Source organism: Lathamus discolor, chromosome Z, assembly GCF_037157495.1.
Source record: "Lathamus discolor isolate bLatDis1 chromosome Z, bLatDis1.hap1, whole genome shotgun sequence".
NCBI lineage: Eukaryota > Metazoa > Chordata > Aves > Psittaciformes > Psittacidae > Lathamus > Lathamus discolor.
The window spans coordinates 15,378,190-15,405,050 of record NC_088909.1 but is presented as its reverse complement, the minus strand read 5'-3'; the positions used below and the strand labels follow the sequence as shown (position 1 = coordinate 15,405,050).

The 26,861-nt window shown below is 43.6% G+C and overlaps 1 protein-coding gene across 3 annotated transcripts in view; it reads left to right on the top strand.

Moving 5' to 3' along the window:
• ZNF423 (zinc finger protein 423) overlaps nucleotides 1-3,072 on the top strand; it is a 238,189-nt gene extending 235,117 nt beyond the window's left edge. For all 3 annotated transcript variants that reach the window (XM_065663045.1, XM_065663044.1, XM_065663046.1), the window contains one exon: nucleotides 2,433-3,072. In XM_065663045.1, the coding sequence (XP_065519117.1) occupies nucleotides 2,433-2,462 (30 nt within the window). In that variant the 3' untranslated portion in view covers nucleotides 2,463-3,072. The remainder of the gene's footprint in view (nucleotides 1-2,432) is intronic.
• The last annotated feature ends 23,789 nt before the right edge of the window (nucleotides 3,073-26,861 follow it).

The following is a 26,861-nucleotide window of genomic DNA, read 5'->3' as shown; positions in this document are numbered from 1 at the left end:
CCTACTTGACCCAGCTCTAAATGACTGCAGGATTTGAGTATGATCTGTTCATTTTTTTTTTTTTTTTTTGCGTAAACTCTGCTTACAAACCCAGTATATTCATTGTATTAGGAGTGTTCAGAACATATTATTAACTTGTGTTCGAGGAGGGGGGCTCGCAATGAAAGATTCATTATCAGATTTAGAGCCACATACCACTCCTTTATTGACCTGCCTGGTATAATCAATACAGCAGCCACACAAGTTTGAAATCATGTTCCCTGACTGTAGACCATGCGTCATGCATCCAGTGCTGATTGTGCATTATCTTTTAAATGGTACTGCCTAAATAAGTATGGATTTGTCTGCCACGAATAGCCCTGCTCTCAGTTTGAAGATGGTAAACCTTTCACTTTTTTTATTGTATGCAGGATGTCCTAAAAATAGAACTGTAATTAAGTGCATAAGAAATGTTAAAATGCCGAGGAGTATGTCTGAGCACAGGGTGGCCTGTGTATTCTTTCACATTTTCATGCTTTAGGTTTAGTGGACAAGCTTCTTATTAGTGTTGCCATCGTGTTCATAGGGCTCCATCCATCCTCTTGCATAAAGTCATTATTTGACTTGAAAATAACATCCAGCGCTGCAAAGGTCATTCCTTCTTAAGGCCGAGAAGATTTCCATGTATAGCAAAGTAAAGAGCCATTGGATTATATGTCTGATGATGTTAAAATCATCTAAAAGTTTCAGCTGTCAATTCACTTGACATTATTTGAGTATAATGCTATATCTCCTCATAAGCTTTCCACAGTACTTCTGTTCTTTGATTCTGGAATACTTAGCATCACTGACTGGGGTGTGCTCAGAGGGCTACTGTTATGCTAAACAAGGTACAGTTATTTTGTGGTTTCAACAGTCGATTGCATTTAATTTCACACGGGCTTCTTCTGTGCGTGCGGCAGCTACGGTGCCACTGCCGCCCCTAACCTTATGGCACAGTAAAGCCTGCGTGTTCCTCGCAGCCCACCCGCCGCAATATCCCAGGTAACTTTTGCCGTGAATTAGGAACTCAGCAGCACTTCTGACACCTGGTGGTCACTTTTTGGGAGTGCATAGTCCAGAAATGCTGCTGCTGCAAATGGGGTCACGGCTGCCTGGCCCCACACATTGTGGGCCACCCATTAGCTCACTCCACAGATGGTTTTCATCAGGGAGATGTCACCTCTGGACAAAGAGGAGGATCATCATCAAGATGTAACTGTGTATAGTGTAGAAGGACCAGGTGATTTATGAAAAGTTAAAATATCTTACTTTATGTTAAAGCTTAGTCATTGTAAATAAATAATTAGATTCAAAATTCATATTGTGTTTAAAAACTTATTCTTCAAGCTGGCAGACTTGCCTGGCTCTGCTATTAGGCAGATGGAGACTAGTAAAATTTCCTAGGCTTGAAGTAATGCAAATGAGTTTTTACGTTTGGGGATGCTGGGGATCCAGCTCAAGAAAAGCTCACCATGAAGCACATCTCCAGTTGCTCAAATAGTTGAATAATCATACAAATAAAGCTAAGATAAGCTGTAGGACTGGGGTTTCAGTCAGCACACAAAATGTAGGTGAATTGGTACTGCTCTAAAAATATGTTTCCAAGGTTGGCTTCCCAATTTATTGGCTCCTGCACAAAATGGCAAGGCAGGTCAGCATCCTCGGATGCAAGATCCTGTGATGACATGTGGCTGCTACAAATCTACCAAAAGGAAAGAAGGGAACAAAAACCACTCTAAACTGCTGAAAGAAATACGTAGAGCAAATCTATTATTTAAAGACATTTAACTTCTGAGTTACCTGTCCAGCTTTTCTTCTGCTGGGAATAGTACCATGGTGCCTGAGCTGGGAGTTCAGCTGTTATTGCCAAAGTATTCCTTGGACTCAGAAGTGTGTGTCACAATCTGGTGTCTCTTGTTGCCAGTACTTGCATCCGGTACTAGTGAGAATAAAAGAGTAAAATATGGCAAGGGCTCCCCCCGTGATCCAGATATCCTTTTTTTTATTATTTTTTTTTTATTCTTTTTAATTGTTACAGTTAAGGGAATCCCTAAAGGCAGTTTTTGCCCATGAAGTGTTACCACTTTCTTCATATATACTGAAAAAAGGGGAGACACTGGGGGGGGGTGGTGGTGGTGAAGGGGGGGGCGAAAGAAACTCTCACGGCTGCACTTGGCTTGTAGCATTTATTTTCTAAGTTCATGGCAGCATTAACAGATCTGTCAGAACAAAGCAAATGTGTCATATTGGCAGCTGTTACTTATGAGTACTTTTTCTTTATTGCATTTTGTTTTGTAATAATTGAGAAGCTTTTATGTCGAGCTCGGCATAAATGGTGCTGAGTGGGAGGGTATGGGCATGCTTTCTATTATTCTGCCCCTCATGCATGTCTCCTTTTTTCGTCTTTCCAGAACCACACATTGAGCCAGCACGCACAGTGAGCCACTGGCACTACAGGACACCTCTCTGCAGAAGACTTGACGGTGGCACAGTGGGGAGGACCATTTGAACATTACATCCAATCAAAGTGTCATTTGCAACCCAGATGTAAAACTCTAATGATTTGGCCATGAGGCGCTGCTATTATAAGCAGCTGGAAATGAATATTAATGGAAGAGATTAAAAGTATTCCATGCTCAGTATTTTTTATTGTCCTGCTTCAGCTAGTGTACTTTAGAGCTTCTGCTTCTGACTGAATTTATAGTGTTAGATAAATCTGCTTTGATGCTGTTGCCCTTTGTTGCTTCTTGTATTATACTGATAGTTAAAGATTAGGTGTGATTTTTTTCTTTTTTGTTAACTGCATTTTAATTGCAATTTTAGGTAACTGTGCGTTGTGATGTGATTGCTTGGCTATTGTCTGAATATTTCTTTTTAATTTTTTAATTAAAGACTAATGCTTTGATTGGATTTGCCAGTTCACCGGACAGTGATTAAAACTATGTAATGAATATAATCGGTTTCAGTGCAACTGGATGGTCTGCTTTATAAATGTGACTTAATCTGATTGCAATAACTAGTACAGTTCAATAAAGGGAATACATGAGCTTAGCATCAGAAGTTGTCTGTCTGTCAGTGCATGCTGCATCACCACGGCTGTCTAAGGTGTGTAAATCACTGAGTGATAGCTCACCTGACACAGACAGTGTTCTGTGCCCAAGTGGAAGGAAGACTGGGAGAGAGTGAAAGCCAACTTCCTGTGTCTGGCATTGTTCTCACTTGTAGATACACCCTCCTAGGCTCCCATGGTACATTCAGCTGAGGTAAGAACATCTGCTATGACTCTGGGCATGCAAAGGCCTTGCTAACTTACCACACCTTTACTCAAGTCAACAAGAATGGAGGGCACCTGGTTTGCTGCTACCTTGACCCTAGATCTGTGCTCCTTTGTTTCAATACAATAAAAAATAGATTTCCAAATTGTATACAAATGGACAAATACTCGATCAGGCCTTGGGGACCTTGATAGGAGACTGTATATTTCACATGCATGGACTCCTAGGCCCACAGGTATTGTAGCTCTGTGTAACTGCCATACTTCTGACACTTGAAACTGCTGTCAGGCAGCTTAACAGAGCTAATTAGCATGCTTGGGTTTTTTTTTAACTTTTAAATGTATCATATGGTAATGAGGTAAGTTATATCTCCAGTCAGAGAAACAGTCATTTAAGGACCATGGACACCACTGGAAAGTTAGTGGGATGCAGTTCTCATGATATCTCCTGCTTGAATGAATCATAGTCATCATGAAGGATGTTCAACAGTTGTGACAGCTGTGACACCTTATACATTGTTGTTACCCATTCCCACAGTGTACAAGGCTTTACAAGGTTCCTATGCATGTGGCATAGGAATATGCACAGTTAGAGCCTTTCGGAATCACTGCACTGAACTACAGCTCAACTGGTTGTCATTGTACCGTGTCTGGGCTTGAACATGGAAGTGATATTTTGTAGGAAAAATGTTTTCAAATATGTGTAGTTAATGCCCAAATTAGTTTATGTAGCAAGTTTATTAACAAGTGCAGTTAACATTGTAGATGATGTTTTCAACATTTAGATTCCTGCTGATGTTGATGGTGATGTTGCACACACATAGCTCTGTTGAAACACTGGGATGTACTGCATGTAAGGGGAGGTGACCAGGCAAAACTAGGGTAGGTTCACCCCTGCAGCAGAAAACACCAGATCAGGGGCAAGTTCTAGTTTCAATTTGCTCAAAAAATGGAAGTAATATTCCATTTGGGTCAAATGATAGATGCAGTTTTTATTCTACCAGTTTTTCTGCTGATATAACATTGCATGGACAGCCAGAAAGAGTTTAGGCTCAAAATTTTTATTTGTGATAAACTTACGAACCCTAATAGCAAAACTAGGAACAACTGTTCTTAATTCCAAAGAGAACAGTTGTGTTTTCATGTAGATAATTCTTAGCTCACTCTTCATGCCACAAAATCATTGCACTAAAATGACCCCTTTCTAGAAAAAATGTTAGCTTTCTTTGTGATTATTTCTTCTTAAGTCATGGCACAGATGTTTACGGGCTGAAAAATTAGCTAATGAAATCACCAATTCATTATTCTCAATCGTAACATATGCTTGCTCCTAACTGACAGGCAACATTTTAAGGTGGGAAATGGAAAACTGTCCTGCTGTACAGGCTCATAGACATGCCCTTGCAAGAAAAGCTAGCTGGGAGTATAGATCAGCTCCTGTGCCATCTTCTCCATGCTAAAAGCAAGGCAGCAGGTTCTCATGATGGAGGTGCTGAAAAGGGAGGCTTTTTGCCTGGTGCTGAGTTTGGAATGATGCTGGATCACTTCTGGACAGACCATCAGAAATAAATAGAAAGATGTAGGGTTTTGTCTTTATGAAAAGGTTCTGTGTTGGGAACCTAAGGGCAAAATGATGTCTCCACACAGCTGAGAGCTGCCTTAGTGGTGCTGTACAGAAGGAAGCACATGCCTTTGTCTCAGCATCTCCCTGCTGACTAGTTAAATCTAGGTGCATATTCACTATGCTGGGACAGGGAAATCCCTGCGTGGGGATCCTGTACTGAACTGAATGATTTTCTCTGTCTGTACCAGAAGCAAGGGCACGATGTGAGGGTGCTGTGTCTACCCTCAAGCTGGCAGTGCTAAGCAGGCTGGTGGCCCAGCTGTGTGTTGCCTTGAACCTTGACCACATCATGGGTAGGGGTGGAGGAAAGGAACAGTTTGGTTTGCCAGCCCACCTTGGAAAGGTACAGGACTCCAAAGCATGGGAGTGAAGGCTGCATTCCTGCTCCATCATCTTCATCCGTTCTGGTACATCACCTTTGTTCACGATCAGCACAAGTCAGGCCAGAGAGAGGGGCTGGTCTCTTCTGCAGGTGCTCTGGTATCTTACAGTACTCAGGTAATATGAGAACACTGATGGACAAATACTGCTTCTCTAAATTTCGTTTTCTAAGACAACATACAGAAGTGCAGGGAGACTTTCCATGAACTGGCTGGGCTGCTCTATGGTATTTTTGATATAACCAGGCCCACAAGAGCAGTCATTGTTACAGCACACACCATAATAAGAGACATCTTGATCTCTGCTTTTGCAGGGGCAAAAGAAATCCAGTTTAGGTGTGTGTGGTTGGAGGGCGGGGGGGTGGGGTGGTATGAAAGCTACTGCAACGAAGCAGGGGGAGAGTCGCCTGTGCTTCTGCTCCTGCTGTGGAGCTGCATCTGCGACACACTGGACTCCTGCTGCTCCCGAAGCCATTCCTCAGCCTGTGCCAGGGTGCAGCGCTGCCGTCTGACCCTTTTCTAAAGCCTGAGCCTCCCCAGGCAGGGCTGCAGCAGCCGCAGAGCTCTGCAGCACAACCGGGCCTTTGTCTGTTGGCTCCCATGTGGCTGTTCTCTGTGCCGCTCTTCCCACTCGGGAGTGGGGGCAGAGCAGCCGTGCGCTAGTACAGAGCACAGCTCTGCTGCTGTAGCTGCAGTCACACCAGGGAGTGCTTCCCCAGCCTAATATATAGTTCCTGTATCTGTTAAAAGCTCCCAGGGAAAACAGAGTCTAACTGCAGGTGGAGAAAGATAATATCACAGCTTCTGGTACATGTTTGAGATTTCACCCCTTTTTTCTTAGTGGCCAAGAAGTGCTATGGAAGGCATTTGGAAAACAGTCAGAATTGCTGGCTCTAAAGGCACCTATATCTCAACAGCTACAACACACTGAAAATGGGATGAGGAGCCTTTCTGTAATCCCTGTAATGGTTCCCTGACTGTCTGTGTAAATCGCAGCTCCTGTGCGGTGGTGTTGTGGGCATGGGCTGGTGCAGACTTCTTGAGGTGTGGATGATGCTGACAACTCACAAGGAAGCACAAAGCAGAATTGCCAAAATTCTTGCTGAGGATGGGTTTTTAGGCAAAAAGGGCATTAGGGACAGCACAGTGTCGGAGACCGGGGAGGAAGCTCTTGATGTGTAAAGAGTTGTATAGACAACTTAATGTCTTCAAGTTTGGGCAAATATTGAAATATAAATTAATAATGGATTAACAAAGGGCTTGTATTTGTAGCAGTCCAGTGTGTTAGCCCTTATGTGCTGAATGATCTTTGAGGTTAGCTTCACTACCTACTGGCACACCCAAAAAAGCATTGAAATATTTAGTCCAGAAGTAGCAACCAGCACCTACAGCTCATATATTGTCTATGTAGCCAGTTTCATGCATCTTTATTTCATTCAGTGCTTCTGTACGTACTTGTCTGACCTATCACCTGCAGCAAGAGGTGCACCTTTAGTCAGATGCCTTACAGTTCTGGAAAAAGCAAGTGTTCAGCCCATTGCCTCCAAAAGAAAGGGAGAGAAAAGAAGTTTTGGGACCATTGAGGAAGCGAGTGACTGATAATTTTGTGCTGGAGCACCTTTGAGTGTGCTGGGGAAGGTCACTGCTGAGCAGCAGCTCACAGGGAATGTGAAAGAGAAGTATCAGAGGTGTTGGGGGGCAAATAGGTGTGTCCTTCCTGTCCTCCAGACAAGTTACTGAAAATCCACCCTCTGGCAGCCATTTCCATTGCAGTGAATCCTCACATCCCATGTCCCAGGTGTGCATCTCTCTTTCTCCTGCCAATGTCTACTGCAGATTGGGGTTCGCTGTGTTTGTCTCACTTTTAGCATGTGTAAATCACTGTGCTATGTACAGTGAAGGGTTTTCCCCTAGTGTGAATGAGCGGACTCCATGTTTTAACTCTCACCCTGAGCAGTGTGTTTTCTGCTAACCTCCTCTGCACTCCTTCAGAACAGCTGGCCAGCTCTGGCTACCTTTGACAGAGGTGTGGAGGTCCTGGGATGCCGTCTCCCCGCGATACGCTGTCAGTAGTGCATGCATGGCATAGACTTAACACACATCTGGCCACGCTGCAGTGGCCGCCGAGCTCTGGAGCCGATGGGAGTGTGACTGGTTCTTCATCACTTTGTCTTTTTAATTTTCTCCCCATTTTTGCCTCTTGTGAAATTGTTCTTCACCTCTCTTCATTAAATTGCTGTCATCCCCATGACTTTGAGATCCCTCTCCTGCAAAGAGCAGCCAGGGCTTGCCTTTTGATCTGCTTATCTGTGAATTATTGTTACTTTCCTGAGGTTTAACAGCTCAGGTGAGGGAGGGAGACAGGAGGTGCCCAAAGGAGAAACACTGAGCACCCCAAGAGAAAGTCGAGCTAATTGCTACAACATTGCTAACAGTACGGTCTTCACTGCCCTAATAGCGAGCTGGAATTACCACCCGAGATTGCCATTTTCTGAGGAGAAGAGCGAGGCGGTTCCCCTGTGTCCCGGGGTGCCCGCAGCAGGGATCCAGCCTTCGCTGGTGCCACAGCTCGCACGGGGGCCGGCGCCCTCCTTTGGTCCGGGCCCGCCGGCAGGAGCAGCCCCGCGCCTCGGTCGGCTCTGCCTGCCGCGCTGGCTGCCTCTCCTCGAGTCGGTGGCGCGCTGCCCGCTGCTCTCTGCGGCTGTCCCCCGCCTTCTGCCATCCCCGGCCATCTGTGTCCCCGCGGCAGGCGGCCGCTCTGCCGCGCCGCTGACCCGGCCCGCGGGGAGGACGGGCCGGGGACGCGGCCTCAAAGGCTGCAACGAGCAGCGGGGCCTTGCCCCGCACGTCGGCGGAGGGGGAGGGCGCGGGCCCGGCGGCAGGCCGCGCTGCCGCAGCAGGGCAGCGCTGGGTGTGGCTGCGAGCAGGAGCAGGTCTGCTGGCACTGCACAGCCCGCCATGCCCCCGGCCGGGCCGTGCAGGGGCTCCTTGGAGCTGCCGCGCTGCCGTCCTTCCTGGGGTGCTCTGCCTCGGCCTCCTCCAGAGCGGGGAGGAGCTGTGCTGCGGCGTCTCTTCGGGCGCTGTACCTGGAATCACACCTCCTGTGTTGCTTTCTGCGGATGGGAGAGCCGAGCTGACCCGCAGGGTGAGCCGGCAGCGCGGCGGAGGCCGGAGCAGGAGGGCCGGCGCTCGGCCGCTGCTCAGCCCCCACGGCAGCCGCGGATGTCTCAAGCTGCCCCGTGAGCAGCATCCTGCTTCCAGCCTGGTTCTGAGGGCTTCAGGGATGTCAAAGACCCCGGGTAAAGAACTGTCATGAAAGTATTTTCAGTGTTTTACCCATACCCGGGTTTCACTGTGTCTGTGTTTATAGCACGGTGGTGTGTCAACCTGCGCCAGCAGGTTGGAGATGCAATACAGAGAGTATTTACTCAATGGTGGGAGTATATACAGACTAGGCCCTGTGCATTTTGCTTCTCCTGATGTTCCCAAATGTGTGTTGGCGTTTAAAGCCTTGTACAGCACAGGCAGCGTCCTTGGGAAGCAGGGACTAGAGAGCATTGCAGGATCGCTCTGTGTGTGAGAAACCCTGCTAAAAGAAGCATTAACTTTGACACAATCCTTAGCCCCCAAGTCTTTCGGTACCAACTAAAATCTCACTTTGAAGTCAAAAAGAATAAAAATTTATCTGTTTCCAGTTGTACGTGGCTGGAAGAGGTTCCTGGCCCCCAGTGTGATTCTTCCCTCACAATAACCGAGTGAGCAAACGAGCCCTCCAAGTTGTGCACGCCAAAGCTGTGTCCCTGAGGTGCTGGGCTCTTCTTTACCTGTCCTGTAATTTAAAGGGAGGAAGAGAGAAAGAACATCTTTTCTCCTGGTTGAAAGCAATGCCATAAATAAGTGCATCTTCTTCTTCCAGGTGCATTTTATAGGCACGGTTCCTCAAGAAATGGGCTTCTGCACATGAAAGCTATAAAATACACATGTCATTTGCGAAAGACACAGCTTCTGTTGTTCATTTTCTGGTTTATTCATAAACTATCTCAGTGTAAGCCTGCCATAGAGGGAGGGTTAAGGAAGAGTGCAAATGAGCTCAGCTAATGTTTTTGTAATGGTGCTAAAGAAATGGTCAAGAGCTTCCATTAGCCGCATGTAGCATAAACAATTCGGGTTGCTAATGGGGAACGACAGAGTTTCACCCAAAGTAGGACCCAGAAACATTTTTCTTCATTAGGGCTCTTGTGTCTTAAGACTTGATTGAGTGTTGCATAATTCCTAATAAATATGCAATATGTTATATTACAGTGTATATTCTAGTGCCTAGATGTGGAAGATGAGGCCTTGACTGAAAGCAGAACAAAGTCTGGTGTACAGACAGTGGAAAAAGTGGATAGACTGGAAGGAGAAGGCAAGCAGCACCTCGCAGTGGCAGGGCCAATGGATGTAGCATAGGAGCTTAACTAATTTTGCCTCTTTCTTGCTAACTGCCCTGAACGAAGCTATGTGCATGATATCCCAAATACTGGATAAACCTGGAGTTTTGTTGAAAGCCCTCTGTCGTGTACACTTCTCACCTGCTCCTTGCTAATTGGATAGTTCTTTCCAAATTCCCTATCTCTGTCTTTGTGTTTTCTACATTTCCCTCCCCTGACCTTTCCCTGCATCCCCAGTAGTGGTATCCCTGTGGTTCACCAGACACAGAGTTTGACAGTGCTCTTACAGCGACCGTGTGGTTGAAGTCAGTCTGACGCAGAAGAACCTGTTGTCTTTGACTGGCTTGAGACTGGTTGTCTGGTAGTGGGCAGGGGCACAAGAGGAATGCGCAGTTCTGCTGCATTAAGGTTGCAAACTGATTATCTGATGAAAGGACATAAGAAAAGAGGAAACTGAGATACCAGGCACCCCACTTGGGACAGGAAACAACCTTTGCTGGAGGATAAGAAGTGTTTGCACTAGCAAACAAGAATGCTAACTCCCCTTCTCTTACTGAGCAGTTTAGCAACCTTATAGAGCATAAAATTAATAAAACAAATTAAGTTTGGAGTCATCCCTGCCCTCCATTTTTGATTTTGCATAGTAATTCCAGTTACTGATACATGAAAGAATACACCAACATTATTTGCTTTCAGGGAACTGCCAGGAAAAAGCATCTTCTTTCATGTTGCATTGCAAATGTGTACACAGCCATTTCCCTTGACTTCAAGGAGTTAAATGTTCACATATGTAAGGCACACTAGGATCAGAGCCTTAGGTAATCTAATGATACTGGATAACTTGAGTGTGCATCATTAGCTCAATGATGCACCAAGCTCAAAGAGAGGGGAAGAAAAAAAAAAACAACAAACCAACCTCTGAACCCTGAAATATGTCTGTGTCTGAGAGAGAAATCTAGAGGGAAGAGAGAAGAAAACATAGTCAATATGTCTACAGTTCATTTAAGATGCTGAAAAAAGTATTTTCCCATTTTTATGTTATTGAAGACAGAAACACAAAATGAGAGAAGAATCAGTGTGGAATCCAGAATACCCTGTGGCATGTGAAACCCTGCTGGAACAGATGGAGAAGAAGTAGGTGCTGGAAAATATATATTCAAACCAACAAGGACACATGTAAGCACCAGAACTGCAAATTGGGCCTGAAAAAAACCGTCTTCTTTGCAGAACTGTGTGGTGTTCCTTTTCTGAGACCTACTGGGGCATCCTATTGAGCCAGAGCTCCCCAGCTCAGCTGTACATTACTTTGCCCATAAGGGTGTTGAACAAATATTTTGTATCCAAGGGAGACTCATTAATGTCTTTCAAACTGGATGCAAGTTTCTTATTATTCTTCTGCATAGGTCTAGTAATGGGAGCCTCCTCTAGAGATGCCCTACGCAGATGTCTTTAGGCAATGTTGATGGCATGAAGCTGAAGCAAGAATTGTTTTCACTGAAAGATTTATAATCTTATAGCCTTTCCAAGCCTAGGCTGTTCATGTGGACTGAGAACCAGCAGCTAGGATATTCTGACTCCTACACTATTCTGTAATACTGACTAGCCTGGAGAAATAATTTTGGTTGAAATTTTTGCTGTTCTGGGTCCTCAGTATGAGGAATGAAATGTCAGGCTTTTTCCAAAGGTACCGAATGTTTCCGACTCCTATTTGAATCAAAACTGCAGGTTTTGAGTCCCTGTTACAAAAAAAAAAAAAAAAATTAAACCCCCAAGCCCATGGATCTTAATTTAGGGCTCCCCAAATCAGAAGCCTCTTTGAAAGACACAAAACAGCCGATAGATTTCCATATCCTGCAGGGTTTTGGCATGAATCCCCTTCTTTGGTTCCAGGCAGAAAAATACAAAGAGATGTCTGTGAATAGGACCTTGCTGGGTGTCCAACCCTCTGAGTGAAATTTCCTGTGTAGAGGATGGTCTCGGCCTACATTTTCTAGTTATTATATAGAATTTGTTTCCTGCTAAGCTAGGAAAAAATGTGTAAAAATATAAAACTTTCAGTGAATTCCCACGTTACAGAGCTACTTCAGGCTGTACAGGCAGAATTTGTACTGGAGGAGTTGACATTGAATAGGGTAGTTCAAGAGAGACACCAAAGCTCAGCAGAGACATCCTTTAAAAATGATTTGTCTTGTCTGCAATATTTTGTAAGTAAGTTGATCCAAATCAGATTTTGGAGTAATACCATTAAAGTCAACAACCAACACCCAGGATGAATCTGGCTCTTAAAGTGCCATTCAGGGTCCTTGAGAGACACACATCCCAATGACTCCTTTAACAGTCATTAAACCAATTATCATCCCAGTCTATTTCCAACAATTATCATCATAGACTTTTTCTGTTTAATCAGCTTTTTAATTGACCTGTGAATAAGACAGGAGATACAAAAAACCTCCCCTGATACCTCAGGTGTAACTATTACACATTTAGCATTGCTGTGCACATGAAATAATTTACACCATAATACTGATCTGAGGCTGGTATACGAACAACAATATTCCTATAAATCAAAGATAAAAACAAATCAAAGGCAATAAAGAAGAAAAAGAGGAAGTAGGAATCCAGAAATAGAATGTCACCACGATTGGTGACATTGCTTCTGGGATTTCCTTGGCCAGCAAACTTTGGAGCTGGAAAAATACATTTTCTTTTTTTCCTAAAACCATATGCAACACACAGAATAAACTGCAAGTGTCACAAAAAGTTCTGAACACCTCTTAAGTGCTACAATTATTGAATTGAGTTGCAGAAATGTCTTCAGACAATTGCTCACGACTTTAAAAAGAAATCAGCCATTTAGGCATATGTCCCTCCTGCAAGCAACTAACTTTTTTAATACCACTTGCCTTGGTATAGCGCTGCAAAGTGGCCTGAATGCAGCAATTTGCGGGATTTGGCACTGTGAGCCCCGCAAGCACTTAGCAAAAGCAATTGTGTAGCTCTATTGAAAATCCCGCATATCATGCTGTGGGGAGCCAGCGCTTTTTATCTGTCGGCACTGTTGGTGACAAATATTAAAATAAAAAGTATGACACTATAGGTGCTTCAAAATTCAAACTGCAAGTTTCCTACTGCGGGACTTCTAACCATGTAATAAAGTGCAGGGAAGAAAGCAGAGTTCGGACCCCATGCTGTAATAAAGGCAAGGAAATCTTAAGTGTTCAAATACATAATTCATTCTCTTCTGAGACTTTATACCAGGTTTCTACCAGTAAAGATTTTAATTTGTGACTAGATGATACAATCTTTAATTTCTCTTCTACTGCCAGAGACAGCTGGGAGAGCACTGGGGCAGACCTGTTCATTGTGGTGAGTGAAAGCAAATGGTCACGGCAGGTCAGAGAGTTCAGTTCCTCTGCAGCTGGCAAGGGTGTGACGGCGTAGAGGGTAGAGGAGAAAGAACCCCCCATCTTTTACTTGCTGTGGAAGTGCCTGCGAGAAAGGCAAAGTAGTCAGTGAATTTTATTTATTTAAAGTCGAAATACTTTGCACCTTAAATTATGTCATACACCAAGGATCTCAAAACATGTAGCAAACACTGGCTGGGCCTCAGCTTTCTGTGGGGAGGTAAGTCCCGGTTCCTACTTCTTGTCTTCCTGCATTTCCTGTCAACTTGAAGTCTACTGCCATTTTGTTACACAGTTTTCAAAACCAGAATTTGAAACATATGATTTTAAAATTTTCTTATTAGCTGTGACTTCGCACATTTATTGCTTTGCTGTATAGCTATTTTTAACCGCACTTTAAGAATATTTTTATGCAAATAACAGCACAATAATCACAAGGAGGAAGTAACTAATGACAAATTATAACCACCTTTGTGCATGTATGAGTACATGTTGTATCTGCATAAGTGACAAGTTACTGAAAAGGTATTGACCATTTAAATGATCAAAGATATCCCTGCTAAAAGTCCAGTGGAATCACTGCATCTATATCAGGGATAAATTTGGCTCAACTGTAAGAATGCATGCGTCTCACTGCAGTGGTCATTTAACCTGAATTATATACATTGATCTGTGCACCCCCCTGGTGTCAGCATACAAAACTGACTGGATTACATATTCAGATGTAAAGCTACAACAAAATTGTCTTTGACCTAGTTACATTTTCTAATCCAGCCTCATAAGCCTAGTTGTTTTCTTTCTAAACCCTGATCTTTTTTCATTCCTTCTCCAATGCCTTCTTCGGGACTGACATCCATCTCATCCCAAAACATGATGATGCCTGGTACAGTGCTTGGCATTCAGTTCTTTAAAGACTGTTGCCTTAGATGTGGCTTAGTCCTCCCAGACATGGCTATATTGTGGTGGGTGACTCCCTTCTGAGGGGAACAGAAGGGCCCATTTGTCGACCGGATCCACCCCACAGGGAGGTCTGCTGCCTGCCTGGGGCTCGGATTAGAGATGTTAAAAAGAAGCTCTCTGAACTGGTGCAGCCGTCTGACTACTACCCACTGCTGGTTTTTCAGGTTGGCAGTGACGAAATTATTACGAGGAACGTAAGGGCGATGAAGAGAGACTACAGGGCCCTGGGACGGCTGGTTAAAGGGTCTGGAGCGCAAGTGGTGTTTGCCTCCGTACCTGTTGCAAGCGAGGGTGAAGGGATATATAAGAAGACTCTGCAGGTTAATGTATGGCTACGTGACTGGTGCCAAAGGCAGGGGTTTGGGTTTTTCAGTCACGGGCTGCTGTATGGGACACCTGGTTTGCTGGTGACAGGCGGGATACACCAGTCCCAGAGAAGAAAAAGGGTTTTGGGGCAGGAGTTAGCAGGGCTTATTGACAGGGCTTTAAACTAGTTATGAAGGGGGGAGGGGATTTAACAGGGCCTGTTGGGGACAAGCCCAAGAGGAACATGCTAGGGATTGAAGGATGGCGGGCTAAGGAGGACTATCAATCTCTTGTTTCACTTGTGGGAAAGGATAGCTTTTTAGACCCTGTCCCGCAGGGGAAAAAGGGTACTAGGACTGGCTCCCTGAAATGCCTGTACACCAATGCACGCAGCATGGGGAATAAACAGGAGGAGTTAGAAGTCTGTGTGCGGGCTAAAGGTTATGATCTAGTGGCGATTACAGAGACATGGTGGGACAGTTCACATGACTGGAATGTGGTCATGGATGGCTATGTCCTTTTTAGGAAAGATAGGTCAGCAAAGCGAGGTGGTGGAGTGGCTCTTTACGTGAGAGAGCAACTAGAATGTATTGAGTTCTGTCCGGGGTCGGATGAGGAGCAAGTGGAATGTCTGTGGGTACGAATCAAGGGGCTGACTGGCACGGGTGATACAGTTGTGGGGGTCTATTACAGACCTCCTGATCAGGACGAAGGAGTTGATGAGGCTTTCTACAGGCAACTGGAAGTAGCCTCGCGACTACATGCCTTAGTCGTCGTGGGGGACTTTAATTACCCCGATATTTGCTGGAAGACTCACACAGCCAGTCATTCACAGTCTAGGAGGTTCCTCGAGTGCATTGATGATAATTTCTTAATGCAAATGGTGGACGTACCAACTAGGGGAGCAGCGCTGCTAGATTTAGTACTCGCCAACAAGGAGGGTTTGGTCGAAGTGGTGACGGTCAATGGCAGCCTTGGCTGCAGTGACCATGAGATGGTGGAGTTTAGGATCCTGTGTGGGAGGAATAGAATACCTAGCAAAGCCACAGTTCTGGATTTCCGAAGGGCCAACTTTGGCCTCTTCAGTCAACTGCTAAGGGAAGTCTCATGGGAAAGTGTACTAGGCGGTAAAGGGGCTCAAGATAGTTGGTTAGCATTCAAGGACCGCTTCTTCCAAGCTCAGGATCGGAGCGTCCCAATAAGTAGGAAGTCAAGTAAGGGATCTAGGAGACCGGCGTGGTTAAACAAGGAGCTGCTGGGCAAACTCAAGTGGAAAAGGAGAATCTATGGATTATGGAAGGAGGGGCTGGCCGCTTGGGAGGAATATAGGACAGTTGTTAGAGGATGTAGGGAGGCAATTAGGACAGCTAAGGCCTCCTTGGAACTCAATCTTGCTAGTCGGGTTAAAGACAATAGAAAGGGCTTCTTCAAATACATAGCAAATAAAACTAACACAAGAGGCAATATAGGCCCACTGCTGAACGAAGTGGGTACCCTGGAGACAGAGGATATAAAGAAGGCAGAGGTGCTGAATGCCTTCTTTGCCTCTGTCTTTACTCCTGCAGACTCTCCCCGAGGGCCCCGGATTTCTATAGCCCCAGAAGGAGTCAGGACAAAGGAGGAGTTTGCTTTGGTAGATGAGGATTGGGTTAGGGATCAGCTATGCAATCTGGACATCTGTAAATCGATGGGTCCGGATGGAATGCACCCACGGGTGCTGAGGGAGCTGGCGGAGGTCATTGCTAGGCCACTTTCCATCATCTTTGGTAAGTCGTGGGAAACGGGCGAGGTGCCTGAGGATTGGCGGATGGCAAAGGTCACACCAATCTATAAGAAGGGCAAGAAGGAGGACCCGGGTAATTATAGACCGGTCAGCCTTACCTCCATCCCTGGAAAGGTGATGGAACAACTTATTCTTGACTCCATCACTAGGCATAGCAAGGATGAGGGGGTCATTAAGAACAGCCAACATGGTTTTATGAGGGGGAAGTCATGTATGACCAACCTTATAGCCTTCTATGAGGAAGTGACTAGGTGGAGGGATGATGGTAGAGCGGTAGATGTAGTTTTTCTTGATTTCAGTAAGGCATTTGATACTGTCTCCCACAGCATCCTCATAGATAAGCTAAGGAAGTGTGGGCTTGACGATCAAGTAGGGAGGTGGATCGAGAACTGGTTGAAAGGAAGAAGGCAGAGAGTTGTGGTCAATGGCGCAGAATCTAGCTGGAGGTCTGTGACTAGTGGAGTTCCTCAGGGGTCGGTGCTGGGACCGGTGCTGTTTAATATTTTCATCAATGACCTGGATGAGGGAACTGAGTGCACCCTCAGCAAGTTTGCTGATGACACAAAACTGGGAGGAGTGGCTGACACACCAGAGGACTGTGCTGCCATTCAGCGAGACCTGGACAGGCTGGAGAGTTGGGCGGGGAGAAACTTGATGAAATTTAACAAGGGCAAGTGTAGAGTCTTGCATCTGGGGAAGAACAACCCCATGTACCAGTACAGGTTGGGGGTTGACCTGCTGGAAAGTAGTGAAGGGGAAAGGGACCTGGGGGTCCTGGTGGATAGGAGGATGACCATGAGCCAGCAATGTGCTCTTGTGGCCAAGAAGGCAAATGGCATCTTAGGGTGCATTAGAAAGGGAGTGGTTAGTAGGTCAAGAGAGATTCTCCTCCCCCTCTACTCAGCCTTGGTGAGGCCGCATCTGGAATATTGTGTCCAGTTCTGGGCCCCTCAATTCAAGAAGGACAGGGAATTGCTTGAAGGAGTCCAGCGCAGAGCCACAAAGATGATTAAGGGAGTGGAACATCTCCCTTATGAGGAGAGGCTGAGGGAGCTGGGTCTCTTTAGCTTGGAGAAGAGGAGACTGAGGGGTGACCTCATCAATGTTTACAAATATGTAAAGGGTAGGTGTCAGGATGATGGAGCTAGGCTTTTTTCAGTGATATCCAGTGATAGGACAAGGGGCAATGGGTGTAAACTGGAGCATAGGAAGTTCCACGTTAACATCAGGAAGAACTTCTTTACTGTAAGAGTGACAGAGCACTGGAACAGGTTGCCCAGGGGGGTTGTGGAGTCTCCTACACTGGAGATATTCAAGGCCCGCCTGGACAAGTTCCTGTGTGATGTACTGTAGGTTACCCTGCTCTTGCAGGGGGGTTGGACTAGATGATCTTTTTAGGTCCCTTCCAACCCTTGGGATTCTGTGATTCTGTGATTCTGTGATTCTGTGATTCTGTGATTCTGGCAGCAGTCCTTGAAATCAAGGGCTCTGTGCACCTTTGCTGTCTTTTATAGGAGGAAGCCCTCTAGGAGAAATAGTTTACACAGTTAGTCTTTAAAACACTTTTATTTTAACAATTATTTTTTTACAAAAAAGCACTAGAAGCTAGTACCGTGTCCTGCCCCTTGGTCTTTAATGGTGTTACAGTTTTCCCCTTGACAATCACCCATGATTATAATATCCTTAAGTTGGTCTCCACTTACATGTACTTAGCATGTCCCTTTATTTGATACCATCTGAGGGGTGCCTTATTGTGGCATGTAGCTACTGCTAAGTACCACAATAAGGCTCAAGTCATGCTGCTGCATTAGTGATGATCTAAAGATACGCAGATTTTACAAGGAGGAAGCAACATTATTTCTCTAAGTGAAGTGATAATGAAAAAAATTTAAAAGGATACATTTTCAGGCATTAAACCTATTTCCTGGATTGTTTCTTTTTTGGGTTTTTTTTTTGGTTGTTCTTTTTTTTTTTTTTTTTTTTTTCCACAGGCATTAACAAAGCCTTCAAAACTTATCCTCCTCCTTGTATAACACTAATATCTGCAGCTCCCATTTGCCTATTTATGGAGCTGATGTCCTTCATTGTGTCAAGACTGATATCCCTGTTTCTTAGGACAGTGCCCTGCCATATGTGTCACTGTCCTCACCCCGATCCCTGTGCAATAGCTCTGCAGACTGCTGAGGCACTGTTGTGCTGATTGCATGTGGCACCATCTTGCCGAAAAGAGCAGTTGTGTCAATCTGCTCTGCTTTGAGTAAGAAAAATTGTGCCCCAGTGAACTTGCTGAGAAGGCTCTTGTTGATGTCAGGGTGTTGGGCTGCAGTTATGGCCAGTTATGGTTTGGGCTATGACAGAGGACATCAAGTTTCCATTTGGGTCTCCTTAGCAACTGAAGCAGGGTCCCCAGGGTGTGGGCTCCCTGTGCTTTTCCACAGCAGTGCAGCAGTGCACTCACGCAGCAGAACAGGTTCTGCCAAAGCAGGGTCTGGCCCTGTTAATGAACCCTGGCTACAGAGCCAGCAGCCCTGAGGAAGCACAGATCCTCAGTTCCTGTGCCTAAGCTTGCTCTTTCAAGAAAATATTAACATTATTCCATGCTGCTTTTTAACAGCTCTTCAGGGTTGGGGGAGAGCTAGCTCTGATACCTTAGTGCAAGGAAGACTAGTAATTAGAAGGATGAGGCTGGTGCAGCTGGGTTGAAATGTGTTTAAACAAACAATTAGAAGTAGTAAAAAAAAAAGGAGCACACTCTGCCTACTTCAGCTAAGAGGAAAGGTCTCTCTGACTCTACCTGCTCTGAGGCTACATTGAGGCTCTTTGACTCTGCTCTGAGACTTGCTGACACTACTGATTCAACACTGTATCAAGACACTCCAACTGTGATCTGAGACCTGGAGCAGAGTGGAGCATCTTGACACAGTGTCAAAACAGTAGTCAAGAGCACATGGACGCAGCACTGAAAGGCTTTTGTCTCCCAAATGAAAAGGAGCTGGATTATTGTAATTTCTTTTTTTAATTTATTATTTATTATTATTAATGGAAGTTTTCTCTTAAATAAAAACTCCCACAGTTTATTCGCAGGAAGAAAGGGTGACATGTGCCCCCTCCCTCCCCCCCCACCCCTTGTTTGATAAAGCAGTGTGACAGGCAATGGCTTCACTGTACAATACATTTCTCTAAAGCAAAGTTCTTTGGCTTTGGAGAAGTAAAAGATTATATTTGGAAATTATTCCAATTTAGGAATCAGAAGGGGTTAGTCCTTTCATGATACTGCACGTCAATCATCTCTATCTTTGTGCATGTTTGTGTTTGTTGTATAATTTGGACTTGCAGTTTTTTACAGTGACATTCATTTGATCTGACTATTATTTTGGGGCATGGCATTGCTCACAACTCCATCCACAAAATACAAGCTCTGGCTTTTGGTAAGGATAGCTGTGAATTCAGATATTTGAGTGCTGACCAATATTCATCAACAAAACAAATTAGTTCAATTGTCAGAATGCGGCAATGCCTGCTGAGACAGGTTTCTTTTCTGCAGATGAGATGGTCTTAATGTTACATGGACTGTGACTTTAAACAGGTTAAACTAATTTATTTAAAAAATGAGAAAATATATTTATTTTTTTTTCCTTGCTGGTGTCACAGGTACCAAGGAATTAGCAAAACCATCTACTGAATGTTTTATAGATGGTGGTGGTTTTGCTGAATGTTAAATGAAAACAATCCATTAAAATAAAAAATGAAAATTCTTTTTGTTTCCTTTTCCTCTTGGGCCTTCCCAAAAGGAGGTCGACACCAACCCAGTATGAAAAATACTTACCTAAGCCAATGACTGCCCAGCATGTATTCCCTTGAGCAACTTGAGTGGGCATGATGCCATCTGAACAGATGGGCATTACTGTAGGCAACCAAGAGACCATGCATGTGAATCAAGTATGGGTGTTTACAGCACCATTTCCCTGATGAGAATGTCAAAATGGCAGCCCAGTCTGAGCCTTTGGCTCAGTTTGATTGCATTTCACTAATTCAGTTCTAAAATAGACAACTTCACAAAATAAATAATTAAGTTGGATGGTCATGATTTTACTTCATGGAATTGGGCAGAAAAAGTGGTTAATGGGCTCACCCCAAATAATGTGCCTGCCTCCTGTCTGTACCATGAGGTCTTGCTATTTTGTAAAATGAGGGCAAAGAAGTCACCATGTCTAACAGGGCTAAGTATAACATAACAAACAGGCAGGCATATCAATACTACAGATGTACTCCAAATTGAAAGAAAGAAACATTTTCACTTTCTTTTTTAGAAGGGCATCTTATTTCAAATACAAAATAAAAACAGTATGAAATGGGACTTATATGCATGATGTATTTGAATAATAGTTCAGGGTCAGATTCTTAAACATATTGAATTAAGATTTCATTGCTGTCCTGAAGAGAGATTCACATAAATGTTGAAACATTTTTGAACCTAGCACTCAGTGCAACTCCTATATGTGTTGAATGAAGTGAGTTCTACTGAATTATCGTTGGAAGTTCTCTAATATCTGTCACAAAGAAGACTTTAAGTATGGAAATAAAGACTGGAATTTGAATATTAAATTACAGAATATTAAATTACAGATTCATCTACTTTAACAAAAAAGACTATGCTATATGTATCATGGAAGCTTGATTTAAAGTATATGTCTGAAAGATGTCGTTATTTTATTTTTCTTTTGTTGATCTGTTAATAGTTTTTTTGCACGAACTTCCATATGGTTGTATAACACTAACTGCTTATGTAACCTTCAGGTTTACCTTTGGTAATCTATGTAACTTTTTGCTTTTCTGAGTGGCTAGTTAGCCTGAATTTGAAGAATTGGGATACTGAATCATCAGTGTCAGGTATGAAATACATGAATACATCTTTTTCTTTTCTTTTTTTTTTTTTTCCCCAGGAATAATGCAACATCTTACTGATAATAGCTAAAACTTCCTATGTTTTAGATTCGAATTATTTGTTCCTACTTTTTATTTGTTTGTTTGTTTGTTTTTAAATCATCTAATTTCTGGTTGGGCGATTTCTAGGAAGTACCCAGTGAGTTTTACATATACTCCTATCCCTCAGCTGGGGAATTCAGGGCAGCAACAACAAAAAAAAAAAGTAGTAAAAAAAAAATTGAAAAACATAATGTGAAAATTAAAAATAGTTCTTTTCTAGCACTTGTTTGGAACAAGAAGTATCTGGAGTGTGTCTTTCTGTATGCAAAATATTTCAATATTTTTCTTTATTATTTCAAGCTATCAGAATCAGACTTTCCATTTGTCTTCTATAATGTGCTATGAAGGCTTCAACTTCCGCCATTAGACTTGCTAAAATGCTCTTTTACCTTGTATTTAGTTTTCTAGGGAGCATGATGTTTATTTTTTTGCTCAATGTCATGGTAACAGAAACACTTCCTTTATATTGTATCTAAGTTTCTGTTTTAAATACAAGCAGGGCAGTTTGGAGATTGCTGTATATCCCATGTGGAAATACAGCACTAGCTTTCTGGGTGCCAACACATACTCCGAGCTGTTGCTCTAGGGTCACAGATGCATCTCACACTGAACCAGTTAAAAATGCAGTAGCTGTGTTTGGGGACACAAGCACAAATTTTCAGGGCCTGATTATTCTGTTAGTTTCATATGTGCAATTCCCACTGAAGTCAGCAAAAGCAGTGCATGCAGACCTGATAGGCTAATTTGGAGCCCAGAAATGCAAAGGATGTAATCATACATTTGATTTCTGTGAGTACTCGAGGTCTGATTCTAACCCATCTCCACGATGTTATGATTTACCACAGCTTTTAAGGATTTGGATGGATCCAAAAATATTAGGCTATTTGTGATATTTTATTTTCAATGAACAGGGGAAGAAAAAGAGATCTGAAGTGTATGAGCTCATGCTGGACAAGCCTAGAAAGAAAAATGCGTTCTACAGTGCTCTAAAACTGAGCGAAGACTAGTACAATGTGTGGCATACTATGTAAGGAAAAGAAATGTGAGACCCTGAGGAATGAGGGCAAACTAATCAAAGGAATAGCTAATGGCCTAGAAGGAGGACAGGGAACAACCTGTTTCTCATGTAGCCCACTCAGTTCTCAGTTCAGAGGGCCATTGCGCAGACTGCTGGGACCTGAGCCCAAGGTCTTAATGATTTTATCCAAAAGGGGTCAAATTCATGGCAAATTCTTTATGTCTATATATTTTATTCTTTGATCAGAAACAGACAATTTCTTCCACACAGGGAACAGAGCCAAGTACTGGTGCTGGACCACTATTGCTACTTTTGCACATGCTTCTCCAAAATGACTTACATATGCAATCCTGCAACACGCCAGTGTGATACTGCTGATCCAGTTGGCCTGCTGACTAATCAGCACCTCAGGGCAAATTAAATTGTCATGGAAAATGGATTTGGCACCTGAACCATTAGTAGGTGAGCTGAGAAGATGACCAGTAAGGTCTGAGCAAGCTGATGCTTGTTCCAGTAAGTGATTGGAGATCAAAACCTTTAATATGATGCTCCCAGTGCCAATATTAATTCTCTCATCTCTTTTCAGATTAACAGAACTGAGAAGCCCAAGACAGTGGAGGCTGGAGTGATGCTGATTACACTGGAATGTATGGCAGTTGGTTGAACTAATGGAGAACAGAATTACAGATGTTTGTAGGAATTGAAGGAGCCTTACAATAAAGAGGGTGGGCCAGCAGTGCAGTCTGTGAAATGGAGAACATGAAGGTTTGTTGAGCCCTCTCTCCCGAAGCCTACAGCTTTGGGAAATGGTGAAGATGTAGTCTTAGGAATCCCTAATTTCTCTGGCATCCCCAAATATACTAGTTAATACTTGCAGAAGGAAGTGAAAAGTGCTGCTTGTGTTATGAAGTATTAATGTTCAATTTTTAAACTATTTCTATCATTTTTCTATGAGGACAGCAGAGGACTATGCCATTGAAATAAAGTAGGTGTTTCTAGCCTATAACTGCTGGAAAGAAGGGATGCCATCCAGAGAGACCTTGATACGCTTGAGAGCTAGGCTGAAACCAACCTTATGAAGTACAACCATGACAAGTGCAAGGTCCTACACCTGGGTTGGACCAATCCCAGGCACAGCTACAGACTGGGCAAAGAAGAGATTCAGAGCAGCCCTGTGGAGAAGGACTTGGGGGTGCTGGTCGATGAGAAAATGAACATGAGCTGGCTTCAGTGTGCGCTCGCAGCCCAGAAAGCCAACCGTATCCTGGGCTGCATCAAAAGGAGCGTGACCAGCAGGTCGAAGGAGGTGATCCTGCCCCTCTACTCTGCTCTTGTGAGACCTCACCTGGAGTATTGTGTGCAGTTCTGGTGTCCTCAACATAAAAAGGACATGGAACTGTTGGAACAAGTCCAGAGGAGGGCCACAAGGATGATCAGGGGACTGGAGCACCTCCCATATGAAGACAGGCTAAGAAAATAGGGGCTGTTCAGCCTGGAGAAGAGAAGGCTGCGTGGAGACCTCATAGCAGCCTTCCAGTATCTGAAGGGGGCCTATAGGGATGCTGGGGAGGCACTCTTCGGTAGGGACTGTAGTGACAGGACAAGGGGTAATGGGTTAAAACTTAAACAGGAGAAGTTTAGATTGGATATAAGGAGGAAATTCTTTCCTGTTAGGGTGGTGAGGCACTGGAATCGGTTGCCCAGGGAGGTTGTGAGTGCTCCATCCCTGGCAGTGTTCAAGGCCAGGCTGGATGAAGCCTTGGGTGGGATGATTTAGTGTGAGGTGTCCCTGCCCATGGCAGGGGGGGTGGAACTAGATGATCTTGAGGTCCTTTCCAACCCTAACTATTCTGTGATTTTATGATTCTATGAAATAAAGAAGGTGAACAGAGCAGACAGGCTGCATTATCAGGGAGAGCTTATTACTTGCTGCTCCCTTATTAGGGAGAACAGTAAATAAAATATAGCAAAAAAACCTCCCAACAAAACAAACCAAGAAAAGAACCCCCAAAACCAACAAAAATAAACAAACAAAACCCCAACAAACAAACAAAAAAAAGCAACCAAAAAAGCCACCAAGAAAAACAAACCAAACCAACCAACCACCACCACCACCACCAAAAAACAACCAAAAAAAACCCTCACTCCTATGGGCAGAGAGTAAGTAGTCTGATTTTTATCTTAGTGAACTGAAAGCTGTGGTGGGATACCCCAAAAGAACTGTCAGAGAGAGAGATAGGGAGAGGTGCGATGTGGTATCAATAAAATAAATGAACCGTATAATCTTGAGAAGGGATAAAGTTGCCTTAATAACTAGCATGGATAAAGGAGAAAATACAGAAAAACATGACTACTGTTGATGTGTACTTGGAGAAGTATGATGAAGGTTACCAGAGGAAAAAGCAGGGAGTCTGTCAGAATGAGAATAAGACTTGCTTTGGACAGAAATAAAGGACATGTATTACAAAGACTGAGAACAACAGAAATTGTGAGGAGACCTCTTGGTGTGTCCAAGAGGTGGTATTTTCAGGTAGAGTGTGTAGACCTTTATATATATAATACACAGATTTATGCTGATGCCTTTCCTGAGCATTCTGGGGATGGTTCCCTGTGAGCCCCTCTGTCCTGAAGTGGTGAGGCAGCAGCTCTGCGGTGGCTGTTAGCCTCTGCACGTGTCTTGTACTATAGCTGTTATGGTTTATCCAGTGAGTTTAGGTTCTTGTTAGAGGCTCAGTCCTACAGGGAGCAATATATGCAGCAGATGTTTGCAGTGACACAAAACAGCCTTTTGAAAGAGGCTGCATTTTTTCAGTCAACCCAAATATGTTCTTATGTAAGAATGGTGAAGCAAACCAGCTAAAGATGTGTACAGGCTCATATCGTGAATTTCCAGTGCATATATATATATTCTTTTTTTGTGTGGGACAGCTAGTTCTTACTGTGGTGTCCATGTGTATCTGTTGCATGGTAGTCCAGCTCTTTGAAAAGTTTTTTATCCTGGATTGTGGGTAGTTCGTATTTTGTCACTGTCCTTTCACTGCATCTCTGAGGTACTTCTGCTTGTCTGTTGACAGACCTTCATAGCACTTAACATGCAATCTGGCTGCATGACTTCTACTCCCCTATTGTAGGGGAGAGATGAGTTTTCTCACTTCATGTGACAACAGTGATATGAACAGTTAGTCTAAGTTGTACGTACTGGTCATAAGATAGCATACTGATTGTCCACAAAAGTAAGTGCATTTGTACTTTATTGCATTTTTAACTAGACAATAGGAGCAAGCTTTAAGAAGAAAACAGTGATAAGTTATTAATTCAGCTATCATAAGTCTGTTTGCTTCAGAATAGAATTTGGGCAGAGATAGACAAGTAAATAGAAACTAAAAGTGTTATTTTGTGAATTTGTTTTGCAGATGTTTTCACATAACTGATATTTTTTATTTAATGATGCTGTTAATGGCACACTGTACAATGGAGCCAGCATTTAGAAAATGTAATTTGTTCCTCAAAATAGAAATAAGGAAAAATGTTTCAGTGGGAGGCTGCAAGTACAGAATATCAACACAACTTAGCTGTGACTCAGTTTGCAGATCCTGGCCTTACAGACAGATATGGTTTGATAGAACTTTGCTTTCCACTTCTACTTCTTTGCACTTCCACACTTCTACTTTTTGTTTCACCTAGCCCGGCGTAGCTACAGGTTCCTGGTGGAAGGGGCTGCACTGCTTGTTTCTGCTCCCATTCTGCTTATTGTTTGCCTTTCTTGTCCCTTTGCATAAAATCTAGTGATGATGTGGCTGCAGGAGTGGAAAGGATTGGTTCAGCAAGCTGATCAGATGGAAAACTGGTCTCCCCATAATTAAACAGATACAGAGTGTTCTGTCACTCAGGGGAACTGAACTTATTCATGTAGTGATTGCACAGTGTCCACATACTGTGCAGGGGATGGTCTGGAAATCTACTCGTGCTTGTGGGAAGAAAGTGTGGGAACAAAATGATTCCTTTGGTGGTAGTCTACAGTTACACTGGATTGATTATACTAGGAAGTCTTTTATCACTGTTAAGGCAGCTGAATATATGAGACAGGTCAGTATGAATTTATCCACATTTAGCAGTGGACACACATTACACAGCTGTTAGTTCTGCATTAGAAACTTTATGGAAACAAGTCTGAGGCAGAATTTGCTTTTTGTTTTATTTTTTTTTAATATTGTGTATAAAAAGAAAAGCAAGCAATTTGAGTAATTAGGTACAAAACCAACAGTCCAATGGATGAGTAGTTTTCTGTGATTTGTTTGTTGTGGTTTTGATTTGTTTGGTTGTTTTTTTTTTTTTTTTTTTTTAATCCTCTACATCTGCTTGTACTACTGAGGTGGTACTAAACAGAAAAAATACAGACATAACCAGCTGTTACAAAACCCTTCTGCTCTGTATCAAGGAGAAACCTTCACAAATGTAAGACTGGGTGAGGAAGTGGAGCTCAGTTTCCTCACTCAGCTTGTATGCATGCCACAATCCAGGCCTTCAGCCGTAGAGCTAAAACCTGCTGAATGGGTTTTCCCCACTCTTCATAAGATTTGTTGCACTGCATGCACAGTGTTAAAGCTGTGTGCTGGTCATTCTCAAGCAGCACAGAACTGTAGCTATCACCAGCACCCTGTCTTGAAATCCTTTT